The sequence below is a fragment of the Perognathus longimembris genome, chromosome 13, assembly GCF_023159225.1.
Source record: "Perognathus longimembris pacificus isolate PPM17 chromosome 13, ASM2315922v1, whole genome shotgun sequence".
NCBI classification, from domain to species: Eukaryota; Metazoa; Chordata; class Mammalia; order Rodentia; family Heteromyidae; genus Perognathus; species Perognathus longimembris.
This window is the reverse complement of record NC_063173.1, coordinates 308,658-334,206: the sequence shown is the minus strand read 5'-3', so window position 1 is coordinate 334,206 and position 25,549 is coordinate 308,658. Positions and strand designations below refer to the sequence as shown.

At 41.5% G+C, this 25,549-nt stretch overlaps 1 protein-coding gene across 1 annotated transcript in view; it reads right to left on the bottom strand.

Annotated features, from left to right (window-relative positions):
* Positions 1-1,037: 1,037 nt before the first annotated feature.
* Positions 1,038-25,549, bottom strand: part of Rnf169 (ring finger protein 169) — a 49,304-nt gene continuing 24,792 nt past the window's right edge. The window contains exons 2-6 of the mRNA XM_048361544.1: positions 23,377-23,450; positions 18,683-18,829; positions 16,920-17,038; positions 5,397-5,496; positions 1,038-4,813 (exon numbers count right to left, since the gene is read on the bottom strand). Of these exons, the coding sequence (XP_048217501.1) occupies positions 3,629-4,813; positions 5,397-5,496; positions 16,920-17,038; positions 18,683-18,829; positions 23,377-23,450 (1,625 nt within the window). The 3' untranslated portion in view covers positions 1,038-3,628. The remainder of the gene's footprint in view (positions 4,814-5,396; positions 5,497-16,919; positions 17,039-18,682; positions 18,830-23,376; positions 23,451-25,549) is intronic.

The following is a 25,549-nucleotide window of genomic DNA, read 5'->3' as shown; positions in this document are numbered from 1 at the left end:
CCAGCACAGGCTTGGCACAAGTTTAAGAGATTCTATGTATACATCAAATTAACAAAAAAGATAAACAGCACAGCCTTCAGTCATCGGCCTCCCATTTTAGTCAGTTTGTAATCAGAAGAGAGTTAAGTAATTTTAATCTCTGGAGGACACTTTTCCCTTTTTCCTAAGGAAGAACCAGAGGAGAACATTTATGACTAGCATTTCCTTCAGCAAAAAAAATTAAATCTTTTTTTTTTTTTTTTGGCCAGTCCTGGGGCTTGAACTCAGGGCCTGGGCACTGTTCCTGGCTTCTTTTTTTGCTCAAGGCTAGCACTCTACCACTTGAGCCACAGTGCCACTTCTGACTTTTTTCTATATATGTGGTGCTGAGGAGTTGAGCCCAGGGCTTCATGTATGCGAGGCAAGCACTCTAACACTAGGCCATATTCCCAGCTCACAAAAAAAATTAAATCTTAAAATGAAATTTTAAAAACAAATGAAAACACAAAAGGCTTCCCTGGTAAGCCTCAGCCAGATGTAATCTTTCTTATAAAGAGGCAAATTAAGGAAAGGGCCAGGGGCCAGGTGTATAATCCTTTGATGTGAAGCCAAGCCAAAGGCTCAGATGACTTCTTCCAACAGAGACAATCAACAAGTCATGAACATGTTCCCAAAGTGTGGGACAGACTGAGAGACTCTTGAGGGCGCCACATTTCTTGGCCTTTCCATCAAAATGACTCCCACCCTCCCACCTCTCTTAAATTTCCCTTTTAGTAAGAAAACATGATGTATATACACAAGGAACACTGGGGGACTACTTTAGTGATTTGTGAGAAAAAAAGATTATTTTGTGAAATACTGTGTCTCTTATTCTATTTTTCCCTCCCCCATTCTATTTTCTCCTCTTGTCTCTCTCTATGCCAGCAACTCTGTGACCACTTTCATAGCTGAGCAACAAGAGATGTAAATTTTTCTGAAAGTGTTCAGGTTTTAGTTATTAAATATGAAAAGCATCTTAAAATACAGATAATATGTTACTGGAGGTTTTTTTTTTCCCCCCTCCTCCAAAGCCAAGCTGGTTACAGACTAAGTCTCTTTCCTCCTCAATGAAACTGTTTAGCCTAACCGCTCAGCAGGTAGTGTGGGAAGTGACCACGGCCCACACCGTCCTGGCCATCACAGCTGGGGCACAGGGAGCAGTCAGAAAGCTGCAGCTAGGGTTTGGATTATCTGCTTACAAGAAATAGCTTTTCACTCTGCACCTGAAACTTATCGCTACTATTATGCACATTCTTAAAATGAAAGGATTAATTTGGGAAAATATTTAAAATATATATCTTTCATCTATTAAAAATATTTATCTTTTTACCAAAAAACAAAATTCCAACTGAAAGCACTTTTCAAATTATTGGATATAGAAAAAGTGGCAAGTGGAAAAATAAATGTCTTTGTTTCTACCATCAAGATTAGCCTTCCAACAATACTTACTATGATCAAAAATGGAAATATAGGAAGTGGTAAGTTTTCTTCACAAGCTATTTAGGAAGGTCACTCTCCCTGGCCTCTGTAGACCAGGGCCAACTCTTCTCCTGGGAACACTAACATGCCCTCTCACAGCCCCGAGAAGCCACAGAGGCGCAGGTCCTAGAACTCAAGGGAGCAGTGTGGATATAAAGTATGAGACGGATGCACGTTTTTAAAACATGCATCTCTATGCATGCACGTGCGCGCGCGCACACACACACACGACACAGTATATACTTAGGTGAGGAACATACCCACCAAAACTGTCATTGAAGAGACCCCACATGTCCCAGTGATGACCACAACCCACCTGGCACCTCTTTGACAACTGTGTGGGAAAGGTGCACTACAGGAGAAAATGGCTCGGACTGCTTCACAGTGACACCTCATTTTTTACTTCACACTCTTGATTTTGATAAACCTACTTGTCTTCCCAGAGACTTCAAATCACTTTTGGCTAGTTCCAAATTTAAAATTCTCTCTCTTGTAACTCCAAACTTGAGATTGGAACCTGTCCTAAGAAGAATATGCTGTTGGTATTCCCTGCCAATTCAGTGTTCTGGTCCTTAGCCTCTGCCTTAGCAAAAAGAGGCCAGAACAAACCACTTAGGTTCCTTCCCATTCTAACATTTTAGAGGGAGTCTGTGCCCCCACGTGTTTCCAGACTTTGAAGACAGTTTCAGAATCGTTTTGACCAAAGATAACATCATGAGGGAAAGCTGTAGTATCCTGCTTGGGGGCTACTCAAGGGAGATAACACACATTGCGATATACAAGCTTCAGAAGGTTTGTTAAAATGCCAGTCATGTGACTATGTAACACCTCATACAATCACAGACAATGCTAGCCCATCTGAGATTCCCTAAAATCATAACCTAATCTCTATTCTCAATGAGCCCAGAAGGGCAGAAGCACCAAGTACCACTTGGGATGCAAAAGACACACAGTGTCAGCTGCTAAGAAAAATAACCCCAAATGTCCATGGGACTGAATTTACCAGCTGCATCCAGCTAGATAGATACCTTGTTTCCACAGTATGGAGTTTCAGCATAATTCTTGGCCTGACTTTGGGACAATTTGGTTTTAGGATTTTAAATCAACATTGCAGATAACCATCACCATGTGAAAAGTAGCAATAAAGCCCCAATTGTATTTCTTCTCAAAGGCTGGAATCCCTAGGAAATCATAAGACTGTAGACTAGGGATAGGGGCGGGGAGAGGGCAAGGTAGACACCTCATAGCACATGTGTAGGCTCCCCATCCATCCAATGACTTGCAGGTTGGTTTTGCACTATCACTGCTTCCTCTAGGTATCATTGACAGTCTAGGATGCAGTTCATTTCAGCAACTTGTGAGTTTAAGGAATCTACAGATTTGTTGCCAGAAGACAGATTTGTTGCCATCAGTGTAGGCTATACTGCTTAGTAGTTGCAAGAATCTGAACATGTACACTATGTTTTCATCATCTAATGTTGGGGAAAATATCATTTACAAGCTAGGTTTCTTAGGATGACCAAATTAAACAGTATTTATGAATCTGCTGTGAGGCATAGAGCACTAGCTAAACTGAGAATGTAAGCCAACTTGCAGAAGCAGAAGCTCCACTGATTTAGGATGGCATGGCAAGGGGAAAGAGAAAGAACATATTTAATCTATCCTTTTGGATATTCCACAGTACCACACTGCTCCACTTCTTTGAAAAAGAAGGAGTAAATGTTTTATCTGCAAGGCTGATTTAAAACAAAATGCAATTAAATGTCAGGAGGTTCAACAGTTTGAGAAGGTATCCCTCTTCCCTCTACCATTCTTAACTCTGGCCACAATTTTTTTTTTTTTTTCCTGAATGAGGCCATTCCAAATCCCATTCCAAGTGGGTGCTACCAGATTTGACCCAGAAGTTCTCTGAGGTGGGTCACTCAGAGGAGGAGTGCTTCTGGCCTGGGTCAGAGAGAACAGAGAGGCAATTCCCGTGGATTTTGACTACCAAGACCCTGGAACCTCTCAGAACCATTATTAGACAGTGTTTTGCTATGAAAAGAAACCCAAAGTGAGAACACTCAGCTCTTCTAGATGAATGATCCAGGGCAAAGACCTCTTAAAAACAGGTACCACTGTTCATTAGGTGCTACTTGGCCCCTGCCATACTGCTGGACCTTAAGAGATACTGATCCACACGTCCTTTCCGCCGACTCACAGTCCGCCTCTCATTGTCAAAAGCACGCTGCAACTGCAGAGCCAGCTGCCGGTCTTGCTCTTCCTGCTGCAATTTCTGCTCCATCTCTCGAAGTACTGGATCTTTTGCGACCAGACCTACTTCACTGCTAGTTTGTCGCAGTTTCTTATGGGAGCCATTTTGTTCCAGGTGCTTGGTCTTACAATGTCTTTTCCGGCCCCGACGCAAGGAAGGAAGTGCTTCCTCATTGAGACTGTCTACCAGAACACCATTAGCCCCATCAAAACGATTCAATGCCTTGAGCTGTTTCTTTGTTTTGAGGACCCCATCCAAAACATTGCTCTGGGGTAACACTGAATTAACTCCGGAGCCTTTCACGGCTGTGTTTATACAGGGCTTGTCTAATGTAGCATCTGTGATTGACCCTGACCCCTCAAACTGCTCCCCATCCAAAGAAGTTGTCCCACTGGCTGCCCTGTTGAGTTCTGTGGGATAGCAGGTTTCCAGTGGGACCTCAGTGCTCCTTTTTCTACCACTGTCTTGTCCTGATTTTGTTTGGCTACTGGAGGGGAAATACTCAAGATCAGCGGTGGTGATGGTACACTCAGAGAATATCTGCCCCAGGGACAGTCTTGTATTTAAAGCCAGAAGTGGCGTCTCCTTGGTATAATAAAGAACTTCAGAACTGGGTAAGTCCTCTCCTGTTTCAGGGGCCAAAGAAGTGAGAGTAGCTTTTGAAAGGGTTTTTTTCATCTGCCGTTCCTGAAAGATCTGCTCCCACTTCTTGAGAATCCGTGGGCTGGCCTCATAAGAAGTCTGCTTCTGCAGGCTTCTGCTGAGGTTTCGAGGGGTTGACTTGATGATAAGGGGACTCAGAACACGCCCATCAGGGAGTCTCTTGGGAGGAGTACATGGAGAACAGACAATGGGCTTGAAATGGTTTAGCTCTTCGGAGATGCTATCGTTGCTTTCAGGGCTAATGGAGCGTTCTGGCTTATGCAAGGAGACCAAAGATGAGAGGGAACTGAAGGGTAGACGTTTTTCAATGGTTAAGTCAGGAGCTGAGAGGCAGCGATTGTTTTGAGTAGACAAGAGGACACCAATAATGGGGTTGGTGGCTGGAGTCATAGTTGTGACCTAAAAGAGATTTCAAAGATTTTGTGTGTGTGTTTACTACACAGGGAAGAAAAGGACAAGAAAATGAAGAAGGGTAATGTCAACCTAAGAAATGGAGGGGGAAGCTAGGCACCAGTGGCTCACACCTGTAATCATTCTAGCTACTTAGAAGGCTGAGATCTGAGGACTGAAGTTCAAAGCCATTCAGAAGAGGAAAATCAGTGAGACATCCTATCTCTAATTAACCACAAAAAGCCGGGAATGGAGTTGTGACTCAAATGGTAGAGCACTAGCCTTGAGCCAAAAGGCTTAGAGACAGCACCCAGACCCTAAGTTCAAGCCCCAGGACCAGGACAAGAATTTTAAAGGGGAGGGGGTAATTTAACCTAAAACATGCATCATTTAACAAATTCCTACACACTTGAGACAAGATTAAAGATATGAAGAGTGAGGGAACTAATTGAGAGCGTTTACATAGTTTTCTCCAATGGCCTAATGACGTCAATCTGGTTACTAATTTACTCTGTCCTCCTTCACACCAGCATGTAGAGTTCTCCAGTAGAAGGTGCATAGGGGACCCTGGAAGCCCATGGCTGAGGCGTACCTTGGCTTTGTTGGGTGGAGCTGCTCTGAATCTGCTCTTCACTTTGTCTTGAACTGTGTCACTGCAGCTCTGACTCCGCTGCACCTTAGAGTTGAGCTTCCTGCAAATAAATAGGTAAAGGCAAATGCCAAAATTAGTTCATATAGTTGAGGAAAAAGATCATCTTTTTATGCATTCTAAGTCTAAGTCATTCACCAAGAAAGATCCCTTGTGATGTTACAATTGAAAATGAGTTAATTAATGAAACACACTCTAAGAGTAAATCTTGCCAAAAGAGAAAGAATGTTTTACAGAGAGAACACCTTGTTCAAAGCAAAATGAGGCAAGACCAATGTTTATTCTGCCCATGTCAGAGAGATGTAGGGACACTTCACCAGTCTTAATAGGGTGCATCAGCAAATCATTCTTACAAACAACATTTTCTTTTTATTAAGCTCAAACTTCTCCTCAAACGATCTAAATCAACCTTTCCATGGAAAAAAACATTGAATAACTTACAAAAATGCACATTAGTGGCAGTCTGCGTGTGTGTGTGTGTGTGTCTGTGTCTGTGTGTGCTGGTCTTGGGACTTGAACTCAGCCTAGGCACTGTCCCTAAGCGTTTGTGCTCAAGGCTGGTGAGCACTAGTGAGCACCACTGAGTACCACTGAGTCACAGCTCCACTTCCTGCCTTTTGAGTAGTTAAATGGAGATAAGGGTCTTGGGGCCTTTACTGCCAGGGCTGGCTTCCAACCATGACTCTAAAATCTCCTCAGTAGCTAGAATTACAGGTGTGAGCCACCAATGCCTGGCTCATAGTAGAATATATAAGGAATCAAAATTAAATGTAGTCTCGCCCTTAATTCATTACATTTGAGTTTCCAAAGTCTAAATCTTGGTGATTTAAGAGGCTTTGAGAACATATGATTTTTATCTTATGACTTACATTATGACTTTATAAAACCCAAATGAAACTTCACAGTACCTATTTGTATTGTGAAATCCATTAAATTTTAGCAAGATGAATGTTGAGAGCGAGCAGTTACTATGTAGATAACCCCTCTCAAGTTTTTTCTTCTAAGCATTTTACTGTATGGGCGCTTACATTTTGGTCTCTGATTTATAGTGATTAAATTTTGCATATGGTTTGAGGCTGGGGTCTTACTTCATATTTAGGTGTCCAGGATACATGTAAATCGTATGCTGTGATAGAATCACTTGCAAATAACTTCTACCTGCCCTGCAGACCATAATTAATTTCTTACCTTTATTTCCTACTCCACAACTCTTGCCAAGCAAGAGTCTCACACCAAGCAAGCATTAATCATGTACTTACTGTATGCCGGACACTGGGGGATACTATTCAGACTCTGAGAATCAGAAAATGAGACACAGTGGAAGTGTTCAGAGAATCAAAGTCCAGAGGGACAGACAAATAGGTAATGCAATAGGGTGAAAGGGCACAAAAAGTGTATGTAAAGGCAGAAGCATTGATTCTATCATTACTCAACATAACAGGGCATATAACTAGGAATAACCTAGTTAGGCTAGTACTTAGGCTATCTAATATAGACTGACATAGTAATCTATTGATCAAAATGTTATGGTGCACATTGATTATACTGTAATGGGATAGTATAATGTGGCAAATATGCAAGTCAGATTTTCTCTTCTGGATTTTTTGTTTCTGTGTATTGTGGCTATTTGATGAATAACTTTTATTTTTTAACTTTGTGTGTGCTGGTACTGGGACTTGAACTCAGGGCCTGGGTGCTGTCTCTTAGCTTTTTTACTTAGTCCACAGCTTTACTTCCAGCTTTTCGATGTTTAACTGGAGATAACATTCTCATGGATTTTCCTGCTCAGGCTGGGTTCAAACTTGGGTCTTCAGATCTCAGCCTGAGTAGCTAAGATTATAGGCACTCAGCTCTTAATTAGTAACTTTAAAAGCTTGATTTTATAAGTTCTATTCTTTGTTACATGTGGCCACTGAAGTCTCTAATACAAGTTGGCTTAGTGATCAGTTAGTGGTGCAAGAGAGTTCCTTGAATGCCAAGACTCAGATCTTCTTTCCCCCTTGATTAAGCATCCATTAATTTGCAATAAACTTTTTATTATTTTCTGGAGTTCCAGATAGTTTTGGTTTTTGCCCATCTTGTGGCTTGAACTCAGGGCCTGAGCACTGTCCCTGGCTTCTTTTTGCTCAAGGCTAGCAGTCTACCACTTGAGCCACAGTGCCACTTCCGGCCTTTTCTATGTATGTGGTGCTGAGGAATCGAACCCAGGGCTTCATGTATACGAGGTGAGCACTCTTCCACTAGGCCACATTCCCAGCCCCTCCAGATAGTTTTGACTATAAAAGAGATGGAATTTTGGAGGTCCTGGCTCTGCCAATTTTCGTTGATATCACTAGGTAAAGTGTCTTTTTAGATATTGATGGATATCTAATTATTGGAAAAGAAACAGGTTTTATTACCTTGGCACTGTTCTGAAGCCCTTCTGCAGATAATGGCATAATACAAAGAGTCACTAAAGTCATAAATGTCTTGTATAAAACATCCACATAGTCAGGTTCCAGTGCCTCACATCTGTAATTCTAGCTACTCAGAAGGCTGAGATCTTAGAATCGCAGTCCAAAGCCAACTGAGGCAGAAAAGTCCCCATGAGACTCTTATCTCCAATAAACTACACACACACACAAAAGCCAGAAGTGGTGCTGTGGCTCAGGTGGTAAAGCACTAGCCTTGGGCACAAACAGGCTCAGGCATAGAACCCAGGCCCTGAGTTCAAGCCCCAGGACTGGCAAAAAAAAAAAAAATGTGTGTGTATGTATGTGTGTGTGTGTGTGTGTGTGTGTGTGTATCAACATATTATACAGATAATACTATTACTTTTGTTATTGTAGCTTTGGTTAGGTAAAGAATCTTCAAAATGCTGGCTCTGAATAGTCAAGAACAGTGAACTTTTTAATGTTCTTAGGACTGAAAGAGTTCAAACAATACTTTCACTAAAAAATAGGGAGTAATTACTTCTGCCTCATTTTTGTATATTCATTGCTGTAACCCCAAACTCAAACACAGTGTGTCGTAAAAATACATAAAAATGTGTGCAGAAATGTCTCTCCCTTAAGAAAAGAGGGAAAAATTTCAACACTTATTTGGACCCCATTATCTGTCAGATACTGTACTAAGTATTTTACATATATTATCACATTTAATCCACACAGAAACTATGAGGTGGATATCATAAATCCACAATTTGTAGACAGAGAAATAAGGGACAGGATTTTCTCTTTCCTCCATAGCTAGGGTGAAGCTTAAAACCAGAGAATCGCTGATTCTACAGCTTATGTTCCTATTGCCACAGAATACTAACGGTACTAGCATCCTACTCTACCATCAGAGAGAGCTGATACATCTAGGAAAGCACTATTTGAACACATAATTTAGTTGTAAACAAAAGAAAGCAGCACTGTCTAAAAGTCAACTGGTTTAAAATATTCACTGCCAAGAGCCAGATGGTTGGCTAAAAATACCCACAACCACAGTAAGTCTGACTTACAAAGAAAAGCAAGGCAGCAGCTGGCATAAACTCACAACTGGAAAGCTAGGAGACTTAATGCCTGTAAAATTGTGCTTGAAAGATTTTGAATGATAATAAAATGACATAAAATGGTAATCAGATCACGCTATTGGTTACTCTTATCTCTCAGAACTCTGTGCTATACAAGTTTCCTGGGTTCTTTTGTTGTTTGGTTTTTGTGGGGGAGTTGCCTTGTTTGGTTGTTTTTGTTTTTTGGCAGTAACTGGAGTTTGAACTTAGAGCTTCAGGCTTGCTAGGGCTGGTACTGTACCACTGAACCATGCTCCCAGCCTACAAGTTTCTTAATTAAGAAACTGGCATACCTTTAAGGCACATTTGGGAGGATGGGGATACACACACATGCACATGTATACACAAGTTTACACACACACACACACACACAATACCCGAAGCTTCCTTAACTTTTGGAGCAGCTGCCATACACACAAAATGGGCGAGATTTTATTACAAATCTCCACTTGTGTGTTTATGATCTAGAATACCTGTTTTGTCTATACTATAGCATTCATTTTATGTTTAAATGTAAAATATAATGGATTTTAGTATATTCAAAAATTTTAAACTATTTCAACAATTACTTTTGGATTACTTCCATCCCTTTGACAAGGAAGCCAATGAGACCGAGGGTGTGGCTCAGGAGTAGACAGCTTGGCTACCAAGTGTGAGGCCTTTGGTTTAACTCCTGGTACTGAAGAAGGAAGAAAGGAAGGGAGGGAGGGAGGGAGGGAGGGAGGGAGGGAGGGAGGGAGGAAGCCAGTATGCTCATTTGTCTATTCTGAACATTCAATAGCATACTAACAATAAATTGATCCTCCCTCCCTCCTTCTCTCCATTCTTTCCTTTCTTCCTTCCCTAATATATTGAAAATAAGTCCATCTTTGCCTTCCTTCCTGCTTTACTTCCTTTGAAGTAGTAAAGTTTGAAATGAGAACCTCCCAGGATCTTGTTCTTGCTAGGCAAACATCCTATCACTTGATATATACCTCCCATCTTTTTTGCTTTTGTTTTCTTTTCAGATAGGGTTTTTATTCAGGGTTGACTGTGGAACTGCATTTTTCCTACCTTCACTTTGTATGTAGCTAGAATTACAGATCAGGTGTGCATCACTGAACTGGCTTTCTTTTATTCTCCCTCCCTCCCTCTCTTCCCTTTTATTCTCTTGCTCTTGCTCACTAATGCTCTCCCTCTTTCCTTTTTGTGTGTGTGGGGGTTGGGATTCCCTAATTTTTGTCCATGTTGGCCGTGAACTATAATCCTCCATCTCTGCCACCCACATAGACTACTATATCTTTTGCTGAGCAAGTGAACAAGAACACTCTTTCCCTAGCTCTATTCCAAAAGGCCTAGCTAGCACAATACAGAAGTATTTAAGTTTCCTCAAACAGCTTCTCACCTTCTTCTGTAGTAACCTTGCATTTAACAAAAAAGAAAACAGAGGAAAGATGGCGCCATCACAGTAGGGAGGCACCCTGACTCGCTCCAACTGAATAGCGAGCTGGGAACTCCAACACCCAACACCCCATCAAGAACCCAGCAAAACCAGCAGCCAGAAGCAGTGGAGATATGCAGGAAAGCACAAAGGAGTAAAAAAGAAGAGCCGAAAACCTACACGGAGCCGGAGAATCTCTGGGGCACCCTCCCCCCACCAGCCGACCCCGGCCCGAACAGGGCCAGGCTGGGAAAGGGGAACCTGGCGATCGGCAGACAGGCTGCTGGGAGCGCAGAGTCCAGACAGCGGGACCCCACGGACTCTAGGGAGAGTGCGGACCAAGACATACGGCGACGGCAGCGATGAGAAGTTCGAGTCCACACCGGGATCGGACGGATGGCGGCTGGGGAACCCAGCGCGGCAGAAGGGGGGAGCCGGGGACGCCACCACGACACTTCGCCACCCCCTGAAGGACCAACAGCTGCGTGGGACACACACACAATCCAGGATCAGTGAGTCCCCCATTACCCCCCCTCCCCCAACGGGAGACCAGCTATCAGAGACCCAAACTCTACAAAGAAGCTAGATCTCCCTCCCTCCCCCTCCCCACCCCGAGGGAACAAAGAACTCCCAAATCAGGCGGGAAGCTCCCATCAGGCGCTGGGAAGTCAGTTTAGCAGGGGAAGGGCGGAGCAGCCCCAAGGCCGCACAGGATCCAGAACTGGCCGAATCGGCCCTGTCCCTTTCCCAACAGGGGCCGGGGGAAGGCCGGCAGTGCAAGCCCCACCCGAGGCGCCTGGACCTCGCGGACTCTTACAACTAAAATCACAGGCGTGGGGCTGGGAATATGGCCTAGTGGCAAGAGTGCTTGCCTCATATACATGAGGCCCTGGGTTCGATTCCTCAGCACCACATATACAGAAAATGGCCAGAAGGGGCGCTGTGGCTCAAGTGGCAGAGTGCTAGCCTTGAGCAAAAAAAAGAAGCCAGGGACAGTGCTCAGGCCCTGAGTTCACCGCCTAGGACTGGCCAAACAAACAAACAAAAAAATCACAGGCGCTGGTGGGCAATACCAGCACATCAGGGACACCTGGGCCTGATCACATGTTCCCCCCCCCCACCGCCTCACAGCGGAGGCGCAGTCTGAGGGCGCTAACCCACACCCGGACAGTTGATCGCACTGGGCCCCACACATACTGCCCCCCACAACGGACTCGCAGGAGGGCGAAAACAACCCAACAACCCGGGGCTCGCTCTGGGAGGCGTACCCCGCTAAAGTGGATGGGGCCACAGCGCCAGCGCCTGTTGTAGCGGGCACACAGGGCACAGGTGGGCGGGGCCCCCGGCGACAGCGCCTGCTTTGGTAGGCGTATCCCGCACAGGTGGGCAGGGCCACAGCGGCAGCACCTGCTCTGGTAGACGCGCCTACACAGGAGGGAGGGCAGAGCTATAAACCAAACCTGAGAAGACATCCACAGATCTCCAGATGCGCAAATCACAAAGAAACATAACACAGTTCATCAAAGAGCAGCTCCAAAAAGCAGCACGACTGAAGAGGAGATGGAGAATAAAAAAGAAAATGAGGCCATGTTAACAGGAATGATGGAAAGCGTCAGAAATGAAATCAGAAAACAATTCCAGGAGTTTAGAGCGGAAATCTGGAAGGACACTCAGGAAGCCAAGAAAGAAATGGAAGCAAAAATGGATACAATGCAAGCCTCCTTTAAAGAAGACCTTAACATCCTGAGAATTGAAATGCATGAAAAAATAGATTTAAAATACAACTCTTTGTTTTTGTTTTTTTTTTTTTGGCCAGTCCTGGGCCTTGGACTCAGGGCCTGAGCACTGTCCCTGGCTTCTTCCCGCTCAAGGCTAGCACTCTGCCACTTGAGCCACAGCGCCGCTTCTGGCCGTTTTCTGTATATGTGGTGCTGGGGAATCGAACCTAGGGCCTCGTGTATCCGAGGCAGGCACTCTTGCCACTAGGCTATATCCCCAGCCCCTAAAATACAACTCTTTAAAGGAAGAAATTTCCACGATCAGAGCTAATCTGACAACCATAAATAGCTCTCTGACATCCATAAACTCCGCAATTGAATCCACAGCACAAAGAATTGACCATATGGAATCCAGAATCTCTCGCCTGGTCGATGAAGCAGCCGACAACAACCAGAAAATGACCACACTCCAAGAAACGGTGAAGCTTCAGGGCAGACTAATCCAAGAACTAATGGACAAAGACAAGAGATATAATCTGCGCATAATTGGAATAGAAGAAGGAGCCGAATACCAGAGCAGAGGGCTTAATCATGTTCTCAATAAAGTTATTGCAGAAAACTTCCCCAATCTCACAAGGGACCCCATCCAGGTAACCGAAGCCTATAGGACACCTGGCAGGCCAGACCCCAGAAAAGCCACCCCAAGGCACATAATATTCAAGACTTCAGATCTCAAGATTAAAGAGCAAATTCTGAATTCAGCCAAAGCGAAGAAAGAAATTTTCTACAATGGGAAGAGGATTCGATTAACAGCAGACCTCTCCACACAAACTTACCAAGCACAAAGTGAGTGGAAGAACACGATCCAAGTACTTCAGGCTAACAATATGCAACCTCGGATCAAATATCCAGCGAAATTGGAGTTCACATTCAAAGGGAAAACCAGATCTTTCCACACCAAAGAGGAGCTAAAGGAGTATGTGAATAAAAAACCAGCCTTACAGCGAATTCTAAGAGGGGAGCCCCACCCAACAGAGATCATACAAGATACACAGACAGAAACAGAAAGAAACTACAATAGCCAAAGCCCAACAGAAAGAACAGCTCACTAAAGACAAGAAAAAAAAAAAAAGAGGAAAAAACAGCCCAACAAGAAAATGGAAGGAGAAAAAACACCCTTATCCTTGATCTCTTTAAATATAAATGGTTTAAACTCTCCGATAAAGAGGAGCAGACTGGCAGAATGGATCCGCAAACAAAAAGTTGACATCTGCTGCCTACAGGAGACCCACCTTACAGCAAGAGACAAAAACAGGCTCCGAATGAAAGGATGGAGCAAGATCCTACCAAATGCACTTACCAAAACGGGAGGTGTAGCCATCCTGATCTCAGACAAGCTGGACTTTTCATTAAAATCAACTCAAAAAGACAAAGAAGGACACTACATATTAACACAAGGAAAAATCCAGAATCAAGAACCCTTCTCCATTGTTGGTGGGAGTGCAAATTAGTACATCCACTTTGGAGAACAGTATGGAGGTTTCTCAAAAAGCTAAATATAGACCTACCCTATGACCTGGCCATACCACTCCTAGGCATCTATCCTAAACAGCAAACCCCAAGATATCAAAAAGACATTTGTACTTCCATGTTTATCGTGGCACAATTCACAATAGCCAAAATATGGAAACAACCCAGATGCCCCTCCACAGACGAATGGATCCAAAAAATATGGTACTTATACACAATGGAATACTACATAGCGATTAGGAATGGTGAAATATTGTTATTTGCAGGGAAATGGTCAGAACTCGAACAAATAATGTTGAGCGAGACAAGCCTAGAACACAGAAAACAAAGGGGCATGATCTCCCTGATATATGACTGTTAAGAAAGGGAGACGGAGAGACAGTAGAGACCAAGTCTGTGAAACCAAAAACTGCTTGTCAAATAGCATTCCCCACAGGATTGGGGTAGCGACCCAACAGTATGTAACTAAAACCAAACAATTACTCAATATATAAAGGTCAAAAATTGACCTCTCAGGGGAATACAATAACTCAAAAGCTATGTATGTACGTTCATATAAGACTACTGTCGACATATGGTCTAATATCAACATTACATTTAAAGCCCTAGGCGAACTTTCTTGGGCATGGCCACATGGCTACTGTATATGTTCTTGATACATTGTATATTGTATATATGTCTACCTGACCTAGAGAAGGGATAGAAAAACAGGGCGTAAGATATCACAAGATATCACACTGGGGCTGGAGATATGGCCTAGTGGCAAGAGAGCTTGCCTCGTATACATGAGGCCCTGGGTTTGATTCCCCAGCACCACATATACAGAAAACAGCCAGAAGTGGCGCTGTGGCTCAAGTGGCAGAGTGCTATCCTTGAGCAAAAGGAAGCCAGGGACAGTGCTCGGGCCCCGAGTCCAAGGCCCAGGACTGGCAAAAAAAAAAAAAAAAAAAAAAAAGTAATGTACACACTGCCCTACTATGTAACTGTACCCTTTTTGCACAACACCTTGTCAAAAAAATTTGTGTTCAATAAATAAATAATTTTTTTTTTTTTTTTTTTTGGCCAGTCCTGGGCCTTGGACTCAGGGCCTGAGCACTGTCCCTGGCTTCTTCCCGCTCAAGGCTAGCACTCTGCCACTTGAGCCACAGCGCCGCTTCTGGCCGTTTTCTGTATATGTGGTGCTGGGGAATCGAACCTAGGGCCTCGTGTATCCGAGGCAGGCACTCTTGCCACTAGGCTATATCCCCAGCCCCAATAAATAAATAAATTTTTAAAAAAGTATAACTAATGCAAAGAATCACTGGTTGGTTACTGGTGACTATTCTAACCATTCTTTTATTCAAGACTGGGAAAAGGACAGTTTCTCAAGTGCAAATTAATAAACTCTATGGACCACTTGGTCTGAATGGCAATAAATAAATAAATAAATAAAAATTAAAAAAAGAAAACAGCCTTCTGTTGCAAAGACAGATTATTTCAAAACAAATATTCAAATACAGGGCCTCGTCATAGAGCTTTGACAGCAATTGACAGAAAGAACATATACATCTGCACTCAAAGGAGAACTAGGTTCCAAAGCTAGCTGTCACTCTACTGTGTGGACAAATCCTTGAGTGAGTTACTGAACCAAAGTGTGTGTTTATACATGTGCACACACACACAACAGCTTCTTGGAGAGTGGTCTTAGGATCAACACTTCTGGGGGAGAATGTGTGAAAGCAGGACTGGGAGAGTTCAAGTGTAATGCATCAACCAATCCCACTAGATGCTCTGTAGCTAAAGTACCTAATGAACAGCTTTGAACTGCAGTTTCCTTAGCTATATCTGAGCATATTACATGAGGTATGTAAAGAACTTAACATGGCAGGAAGAATCAGGAAGTACTAGGCAAAAGCCAGTTCCCCTGATTCTACCCCTCACCTTATTCTAGGCCTTTCTGGGAACTACCAGGACATTTCCATTCTAAAATGACAAAGGCACTACTGACATCTCTAAACTCTGTTCAATTTCTACCCTGCCCGCTTTTGTTGTTGTTGTTGTTGAAATAGGGTGTTACTAACCTTTGCACAGGCTAGTCTTAAACCTCTGAATTATACCTCCCAAGAAGTCGATATTACAGCTAACATACCCAGTAGTAATAGTAAATTCTTTTTTGTGTGTGGGAGGGGATGCTGATACTGGGGCTTGACTTGGGGGCCTCACACTCCCATGAAGCTTTTTCTCTCATAGCTGGTATACTCCCATTTGAGCCACACCTCCACTTCTGGCTTTTTTTCTGGTTGGTTGAAGATGAGAGTTTCCAAATTTATCTTCCCTGGCTAGTTTCCCACCTTGATCCTTAGATCTCAAGACTCCTGAGTTGCCAGAATTATAGGCATGAGCCTCTGATGCCTGGCTAGCAGTAAATTCTTTTGGATAGAAAGGCTCCAGCTATGTGTCCATCATAGCAGCAAGGAAGAGTTACTATAGCAATACTTCAGGAAGGAGGGATAAGGGTGAGAAATCTTTACTTCATACAAAAAAATTGGAGTAAAGATATACGTCTTTGCATCTCTATATTAAAATAGCCTAAAGTACATGGTAGCTATTCCTAGAATATCTGCTATATAAATGATTCTTCCCACCTTTCCTTTCTCCCTGTCTCCCTCACTCCCTTCCTTCTACCTAAATATGCTTATAACATTCATCAAATTCCTCTTTCCTTTCCTTCCCAGAACATGCAGAGTCTAAAGGATCAAGAGATTTCTTAATAAGGAGCTTGAAATATTTCAGTTTGCTTTTTTGAAACCCATGAAGGTTGTTAGTTCTAAGCAATGAAAAGGAAATTAACTCTGGTCTCAGTTCCTACTAAAAAAATGTTTAAGTTCCAAGGGAGAAAAAAGAAAAGAAAAGAAAAGTAATAATCAACACTTGGAGTTGGACACATGGCTCAAATGGTAGAGCACCAGTCTATAAGCAAAAGCATCAGATACCGAGTTCAAGTCCTGGTCTCCAACCAAAGGGAGAATCTATGGGTAGTGTCAGACCGAAGATGACTTTGTTGTTTACCTCTAGGATATGCTGCAGCAGATAAATTAGCATAATTCTACCCTGAGAATGCCAAAAAATATTGCTTTTCTTTAAAACTTTAGGTGGGTGCTTTGTCCATCTATGAAAACTCAGATCATACTTCTTTTCATCCCCTCCAACTCCCCCACAGTAGCTACAACAATACCTGTGCGCCCTCAGTCTGTTTTGAACAAAATTCAGTATCAGTCTCTTACCCTGCCAGGAAAGCTAAGGAGTAGGAGTTGTTCTTGGAAACAAATGCTGAGCGATGTGCCTGTGTCATCTGGCCTCGAGAAGGTTCTTCATTCTCTGAATCTGAGAGACGTGTAGGACACTGAAAGGAGACAAGGTAGACAAGACTGTCCATTTGAGATTCTTGTGGAATATAGTCTACAGCTTCAAAGCTTGCTTTTTCTGAATAACTTTTTGAGTTCTGATCTATGTTTGCATATGCCTCCTGGATATTCCAAACCCAAATGTAGTTCAAATTCAATTTATCCAAAATTAGATTCACTATTTCTCTTCTCTAAGTCCTATCGCCAAACTATATAGACACCCCAATGCTATCTATGACTCTTTTTCCCCCTTACTTTTAAGTCATTATACATTTAAATAGAACTTTTGGGTACTCTAATATTGCAAATACTTCATTTTTATATCAGACTATTAAAACAATGACTGTTACTATCTTTCTCTGATGGTGAATAGACTCAGAATAGTAACTTGTGCTAGCCTGGATCTCAATCCTCCTATTTATGCTTTTTGCATACTTGGGATAACAAATGCATGCCACCATGCCAGCTTTTATTGGTGGTGACCGGATCTTATGAACGTTTCCCCAGGCTGACTTCAAATCATGATCTGCTTGCCTCCGCCTCCTGAATGCTAAGATTTTATAGAGGTATGTCACCACACTGGCTTCTAGGTGGTTATTTTTTTTAATAATAATTGAAGAATAATTACTATTATTATTATTACTGGAATCAGAAGCCCCAAGTTAGGCATCTGTGGCACACATCTGTTACCCTGATTACTCAGGATATCCTGTTTGACATCTGAGGATCAAAGTTCAAAGCCAGCCCAATCAGGAAAATGTATGAGACTCTTATCTCTAATTAACCAGGAAAAAGCCAAAAGTGAAGCAAAGCTGTGGCTCAAGTGATAGAGCACTAACTAACCTTGAGCAGGAATAGTGCCCAAGCTCAGAATTCAAACCCAGGACCGCCCCCCCCCCCCACACACACACAGAATATGGCAGTCAGAAAGTATCATTGACCCAAACAGTGTAAATAAAATTCAGTTTCTGAAGTTCAGGGCAAATGTCTTTGTAAAAATTAAACCAAAAGTTCAGACATTATGTAACTTGGCTAAAAGTGTAGTTAGTTGCAACATAAGGATCTAAGAGGTAGACTTCTGTTCTAGGACTTTCACTCTACTCTGCTATATTGTCTATCTTTATATATGCTAAGGCTTTATTAAATCCTGCTTATTAAAAAGATTACCTAAAATATGTAAACCTACATCAATGTTTTACATGATGTGCAAGTCTAATTAGATCAAGTATAGATTAAATAGATAATACTGAGGAAGTATCTTAAATCTAAGCACAGTTCCACTTATAGAACTATAAACTACAGAGCAAAATACACCCTTTAAGGAAATCTAAGGATAGTAAGTAAGCGAGTCTAAATGACACCACACATACAAAACTTATCACATGCTCTATACTACACTAAATTTTCCTCACACTCAGTTTTTTTCCTCCTGCTGTTCCCTTAAGTGTTTTACAGGTCTCACTGTCCCACTTTCTCTAGCTCTCACCTGGATGAGAGCTACCCTTCTTTGAGGCCCTTAAATGACACAGCCAATGACTATTACTGGACTCTTAATTCATCAACACAATTTCTTTCGGATCCATGTCACCTAGGGTAACTACTGATTTCTGAGGTGTCCATAAAAAAGGTAAATATATACTTACATGTTCCAGATTTGTTTTCAGTACTAATGGCTCATCTCTTTTTTTCTGATCATCCATTTTCCTTTTCCCTGTTTCTGTATCATCTGGTAATAGTTTGTGGATTTGATCTTCAGAAACCTTTTCTTCTTGTAACTTTTCTCCTCTCAGCTAAAAAATACAAATTACACAGAAATAGCAGAATTTTGGAAAATTCTTAAAATTTCTTAAAAATTCTTAAAGTCCTCTTTTACTCTAGTCTAGAAAAAAACACATGACATGGTTGTTTGAAGATTGCTTTTCATGCTGGGCACTGGTGGCTCATGCTTGTTATCCTCACTACACAGGAGGCTGAGATCTGAGGACTGCTGTGCAAAGCCAGCCTAGGCAGGAAAGGCCATGAGACTCTTATCCTCAATTAACCACCAAAAGGGCCAGAAGTGGAGTTATGTCTCAGGGGCTAAGAGGGCTAGCCTTGAGCACAAAGGCTCAGGAACGGCACCTGGGCCCTGAGTTCAAGCATCAGGACCTGCCCAAAAAAGAAAACAAAATTCTAGTTTAGTCTGTTTGGGTTTTTTTTGTTCTTGTTGTTTTGTTGGTTTACTATCATGTCTTCAATTCCCTCTTTAAACAGCCAAGATTCATGGTCAAACCTTCAATAATTAGTAGGGTACAGTTATACACACTTATATTTTCACTACTCAGAAGGCTGTAGTGGGAAAGTTAAGGAGTTTGAGGCCAGCCTGGGCTACCCAGAAAGACCCATGCCTCAAAAACAAATTTTTGAGTCTTGGAATATGGCTTAGTGGTAGAGTGCTTGCCTGGCATGCATGAAGCCCTGGGTTCAATTCCTCAGCACCACATACACAGAAAAGGCTGGAAGTGGCACTGTGGTAGAGTGCTATCCTTGAGCAAAAGAAGATCAGGGACAGTGCCAGGCCCTGAGTTCAAGCCCCAGGACTGGCAAAAAATAAAAACACCCACAGTTTTTTTAAAAATACCACTAATAATGTTCTTCTATACACTTTCAATTCCACTGCATCTCTCCACCAAACTTTTGTTAAAACCCAAATCTATATTAAACTTAATGCATTATTTTCACCACAAGTATCTGAACTAGTCCTTTTATTTTTTAGTGGCTTTTAAATTTCTATTTTTTTTTATCATCTTGAAGTTGTTGTACAAAGACATTTCAATTCAACATGTCAATTTGTGAGTACAATACCTAACTGTGCTTATCTCCATTGTTATCCAATGAGGCAGACTGCTAGCTGTCTGGCCAGGGTCCACTTCTTTCTTCCTTACTAAGAATACTCTGATTTTACTCTAGAAATTAATATCCCTGGCTTCAACAGCATGTTTCCGAGCCTCCCAGCAGCAAGGAGCCTATAGCATTAGATAATAAAATATAAGTCACTGGATAAGGGGAGTTTTGGAGAGAGACTTTAGGATGACATCATTCAAATGGCATGCACCCTTCTGCCTGGTGCCTGAACATGCTCCTAGAGGAGGACCAGCCTTCTCATACCACAAGGAACAAACAGAAAACAGAAAACAAAAGGAGCTCAAACCCCAATGGTGCGGAACTGCCATATCAACCATAGACTGCCTGCCTCCTCATGTTTATTTTAAAGTAGGTTTTATTGTGTATATTTAAAGTGTATAATATGGAACAGAGTACATATAGACAGAAAAATGGTTACAGTAGTAAAGGAACTTAACATATCCATCTCTCACTTAGTTATCCATTTTCTTTGTTTTTATGGCAAGAACAACAGAATAAAATCCATTCACTTGGCAGGATTCTCAAATATTTCATTTGTTGAGTCATTATTTTGGGGTCTCTGATATTCACAGCAAATACAATTCGACTTCTAGGCCTATTACAGTTTTATGTCTCACAAAGTGCCCTGAGAGACCTTTCAAATTATAAGTCAGATTATATTATCTGTTTCCTTCACACCTAAAATGGATGTATGCTCTTTACCAGGTTACAAGTTCTTCTTTGACTGGGCTTTTTGCTACCTCCCAACTCATTTCTCTCCATATTTCTTACCACCCTTCCACCTCCATCTGAAACCTTTTCCCCTTGAACAAACTTATTTGTGCCTTTGCGCTTGCTGCTCTCTTTGCCTAGAACCCTCAGTCTACACACCTTTACTTGTTTCAGGTTTCACCTCCTCCAAAAAAAGAAATGTTCTTATAACATGACTTATAAAATGGTAGCCCCTCTGTACAACACTATAATAGTAACAATAAATTTTTTTTTTTTTTTTTTTTTTTTTTTTTTGCCAGTCCTGGGCCTTGGACTCAGGGCCTGAGCACTGTCCTTGGCTTCTTCCCGCTCAAGGCTAGCACTCTGCCACTTGAGCCACAGCGCCGCTTCTGGCCGTTTTCCGTATATGTGGTGCTGGGGAATCGAACCTAGGGCCTCGTGTATCCGAGGCAGGCACTCTTGCCGCTAGGCTATATCCCCAGCCCAACAATAAAATTTTTTAAAGAAAGAAATGAATATACACCTAACAAGGGCAAGGCTCTAAGTCTAACCCTGGTATTGCCAAAAATAAATAAATGAATACACATCATGATCCCATTCATATTGAAGAACTCTCTTTCTCCTCTCTCTCTTTGTGCATATGTATATAAATACATAAGGTCTAACATACACATTATTAGTATTAGTTACCTCTGGGAAAGAAAAAAGTAGGAAGAGACTCATGTTTTGTTCTGCATATTTCTACAGTAATTTTATGTTAGAAATACTATATGATAAAGAGAAAAAGATTACATATCTGGCAATATGAATTTACTCATAGTCACAAAATTTAGCAACTCCTAGTAATTTCAAAAAGCAGAAAGTCAAAGATCATGACTGGGATACTGAGAGTCTACTTCTACAACATGAGTGCATGTTGGTAATTACAGGGAGGGGGATAGAAAGGACTTTTTGAATCTAACTTTTGTGTACAACTCCCAGATAATTAGGTTGAAAACAACAAAAATAATATATGTGGACAAAATTAAAAGCTGCCCCAATGATAATTCTTCTGGAATACTTATTAAAGTCAGAGCAACAAAAGTAACAATAGCTATATGTGATACCTAGCAAGACAAAGAAAACTAATATTAACAATTTTTAGCAAGAGCATTTTGCTAAAGTTGCCAAGAATAGTTTTCTTTCTTGGTGGCTAGTTACAGTAACAGGTGAGTAATAGGTCATAAGATTTATATTTTTATCTTTGCAAGAACACAAAAAAGCAATTCTTTTTTTGTTGTCAAGATGATGTACAGAGGGTTACAGTTACATACTTAAGGTAGTGAATACATTTCTTGTCATACTTGTTACCCCCTTCTTCATTTCTCTCCCATCTTCCCTTCCCCCAACCCTCCCCTTGCTTTCATAATTTTTTTTAACCTCCCCAATGATGGACATCGTCATTCTAGTCTACAATGCTTATGAACTCTATGAATATTAACAATAAAACAATTCCTTCCAGGTTGGGTGTTATGTACATTTCTTTCCTTTTGCTTAGTGTAATCTGTTCCTTCTCTTTCTTTCATTCTGCCCCACCCTTGGGTTGCTTAGTTTGTTTGCTTTCATATCCATTGCAGCTGCTGGGTCCCCTCTACTGTATTTTTCTTTTCACCAGCTTTCCACTCATTCTGTGCCCTCCTCCCAGCTTCCCTCAGATATGCCATATATGAGAAAAGAATATAGGGTCCTTTAAATACTAAAAGACTAATTAAGAAGAGGTCTTTTGCTTCCTTATCTTTGGAATTCTTTTCAGTCTGAATATTATTTTAGGTACATGGTGTTTGGGTTTTCCTTTTTGGTGCATTTCTCCCAAGTCTGTCCTTCAAAAAAGGAATTCTTAAATTTACTTCTAATTTAGTTCCACATCTGACTAGAGTGGCATAAAGCAATAATTAAGGGGAAAAAAAAAGCTAGGCACTGTTGGCTCACATATGTAATCCTAGCTACTCAGGAGGCTGAGATCTGAGGCTCTCAGTTCAAGGCCAGCCCAGGCAGTAAAGTCCATAAGACTCTTACCTCCAATTAACCACCAGCAAATCAGAAGTAGAGCTGTGGCAGTAGAGCACTAGCCTTGAGCCAAAAAGCCTAGGGGACAACATTTAGGCCCTAAGTTCAAGCTCTAAGGTACACACACACACACACACACACACACACACACACACACACACGCTCTGCACTGTAAAATTTAAAACCCCAGTGAATCAAATCTCCCCACTAAACATTCTTTACTGTTACTATGCCAATTAATTTTAATAAAATAAATACTGGACTGGACACATAGTGGATCAAGCCTGGAATCCTAGCTACTTTCAGGGCAGAGATAATGGTTCACGGTTTGGAACCAGCCCAGGCTAACATATTTGTGGGACTCCATCTCAAACCAGTGGCTGTATGTGGTAGTACACCACTGTCATCTCAACTATAGGGGAAGCACAATGTCTGGACACAGTAGTAAGTGCCTGTCATACCAGAATCATGAGGAAGCTCAAGTAGGAGGACCACAGCCTAGGCTAGCCAGAGTGTAAAACAAGACTCGACCTTGCCAATAACTAACATAAGCGGGGGCTGAAGGCTTGGCTTAAGTGGTGAAGTACCTGCCTAAGAGAGCACGAGGCCGTAAATTCAACACATAGTATTGTCAAAAAAGGAAAAAGAAAATGCTACAATAATATGTATACTATACCTTTCTTAGGCATTCATATTCCTCACGAAGTTCAATTGGCTTGCTTAGTTTGATTGGTGCTCTGAATATAAACTCTGAAGGAAAAGAAAATGAAAATTTTTTAACAGGTCTTTCTTGTCTAACAGATGCACTATATTACAAATTATATATAAAGTTGTAGTCCTCTTAAATTTGAATATTCATTCAAATTAAATTGGGCTTGAACTCAGAGCCTGGGTGTTGTCCCTGAGCTTTTATGCTCAAAGCTGGTGCTCTACCACTTGAGCCATATCTCCACACTTGGCTTTTTGCTGATTATTTGGAGATAAGAATCTCATGGACGTTCTGCCAGGGCTGGCTTCAAATCACATTCCTCAGATTTCAGTCTCCTGAGTAGCTAGGATTTCAGGTATATGCCCCAGCACCTGACCCTCAAATTAGTATTCTTTTTTTTTTGGGGGGGGGGTGTCAGTCCTGGGCCTTGGACTCAGGGCCTGAGCACTGTCCCTGGTTTCTTTCTGCTCAAGGCTAGCACTCTACCACTTGAGCCACAGCACCACTTCTGGCCGTTTTCTATATATGTGGTGCTGAGGAATCAAACCCAGGACTTCATGTATAGGAGGCAAGCACTCTTGCCACTAGGCCATATTCCCAGCCCCTCAAATTAGTATTCTTAAAGGCCATATTAATGTGTAGTCCCATTAACAATTATGAAAGTACCATTTCTTCACATCTTTTCTAGTACAACTTGAATGCTAAGAATTTAACTTTGTTGATCTAAAAGGTGATGTTATTCCTTATATACTTAATGAGGTTGAGTTCTTTTTATATAACTAAGAGCAATTTGTATTCCTTGTAGTATGAGATGTGGGTGCACATTATTCCTTTTATTAACTTTTCTTGATTTGTTAAAGCTAAAGTAGGCACTAGTGACACCTATAATCCCATAGCTGACATCCTATAATCCAACACCTATAATTCTAGCTACACAGGAGGCTGAGATCCAGATCATGATTCAAAGACAGGCCCTAACAGAAAAGTTTGCAAGATTCCATTCCCCAAATAACTGTCAAAATGAGGGATATAGGCACGGCTCAAGTAGTAGAATACCAGCCAAACATGTGCAAAGCCCTGAAATCACAGCCAGGGTGAAAGGAGGGAAGAAGGGAAGGAGGAGGGAGGGAGGGAGATGTCTCTATACAAGAAAACTTAGTTTTCTTGAAGAGCAACACTTTCCCCCGTTTATATTTGTGTTGACTTTGCTTATAGTAGTTATTTTTGTGTAGCTATGTTACTTTTATTTTATTGCTTCTAGACTTGTGTGTATTTTGAAAGATATTCAGATCAAGATATGATCAATTCTATATAACCTTTTTTTTTTCTGGTACAGCCCTCAGATTCTTCTCAGATCTACTTTTAAAAATTCTAAGGGCTGCGAATGTGGCATAGTTGTAGAGTGCTTGCCTAGTATTATGCATTGAAGTCCTGGGTTCGATTCCTCAGTACCACATAAACAGAAAAAGCCAGAAGTGGCGCTGTGGCTCAAGTGGTAGAGTGCTATGCTAGCCTTGAACAAAAGAAGCTCAGAGACAGTGCCCAGGCCCTGAGTTCCTGTCCCATGATTGGGAAAAAACAAAAAAATAATAATAATAAAATAAAATTCTAAATATTTCTATTTGGGAAGCAACATAAGTAGTAAAATCTTATTCAGGCTTATAAATACATCTACTCTCCAACACAAGAAACCAAAAATACTTTTAGTGATTGCTCAGTAGAAACGATCATTTTAACTTGCTGTTGGAAAATTTTTCTAAAATAGTTCTTGCTGACATTTAGTACAAAATGTCTTTTCAATGAAAGTCATTATTTTGTACAATATATGCTAATAAAAATTCATAAATGTCTCAAAAGCTTAACATCTTCATCTTAACTTATAAATTATATACAAAGAGTGAATTCCCTAAGTGTAAACCTCAGAGCCTCATTAAGTCAGTTTCAACTTCTCCTCTACAATCAGAATAATACTGAATATATTTCAGGTTAATAATAATCAAATCATGGCCGGCTATTACAAGGATCAAATGAGTGTAATAAGTGAAAAAAATTTTTTTGCCCATCCTGCAGCTTGAACTCAGGGTCTGGGCTCCGTCCCTGACCATCTGTCTTCACTTGAGACACAGCCCCAGCCCAAGCT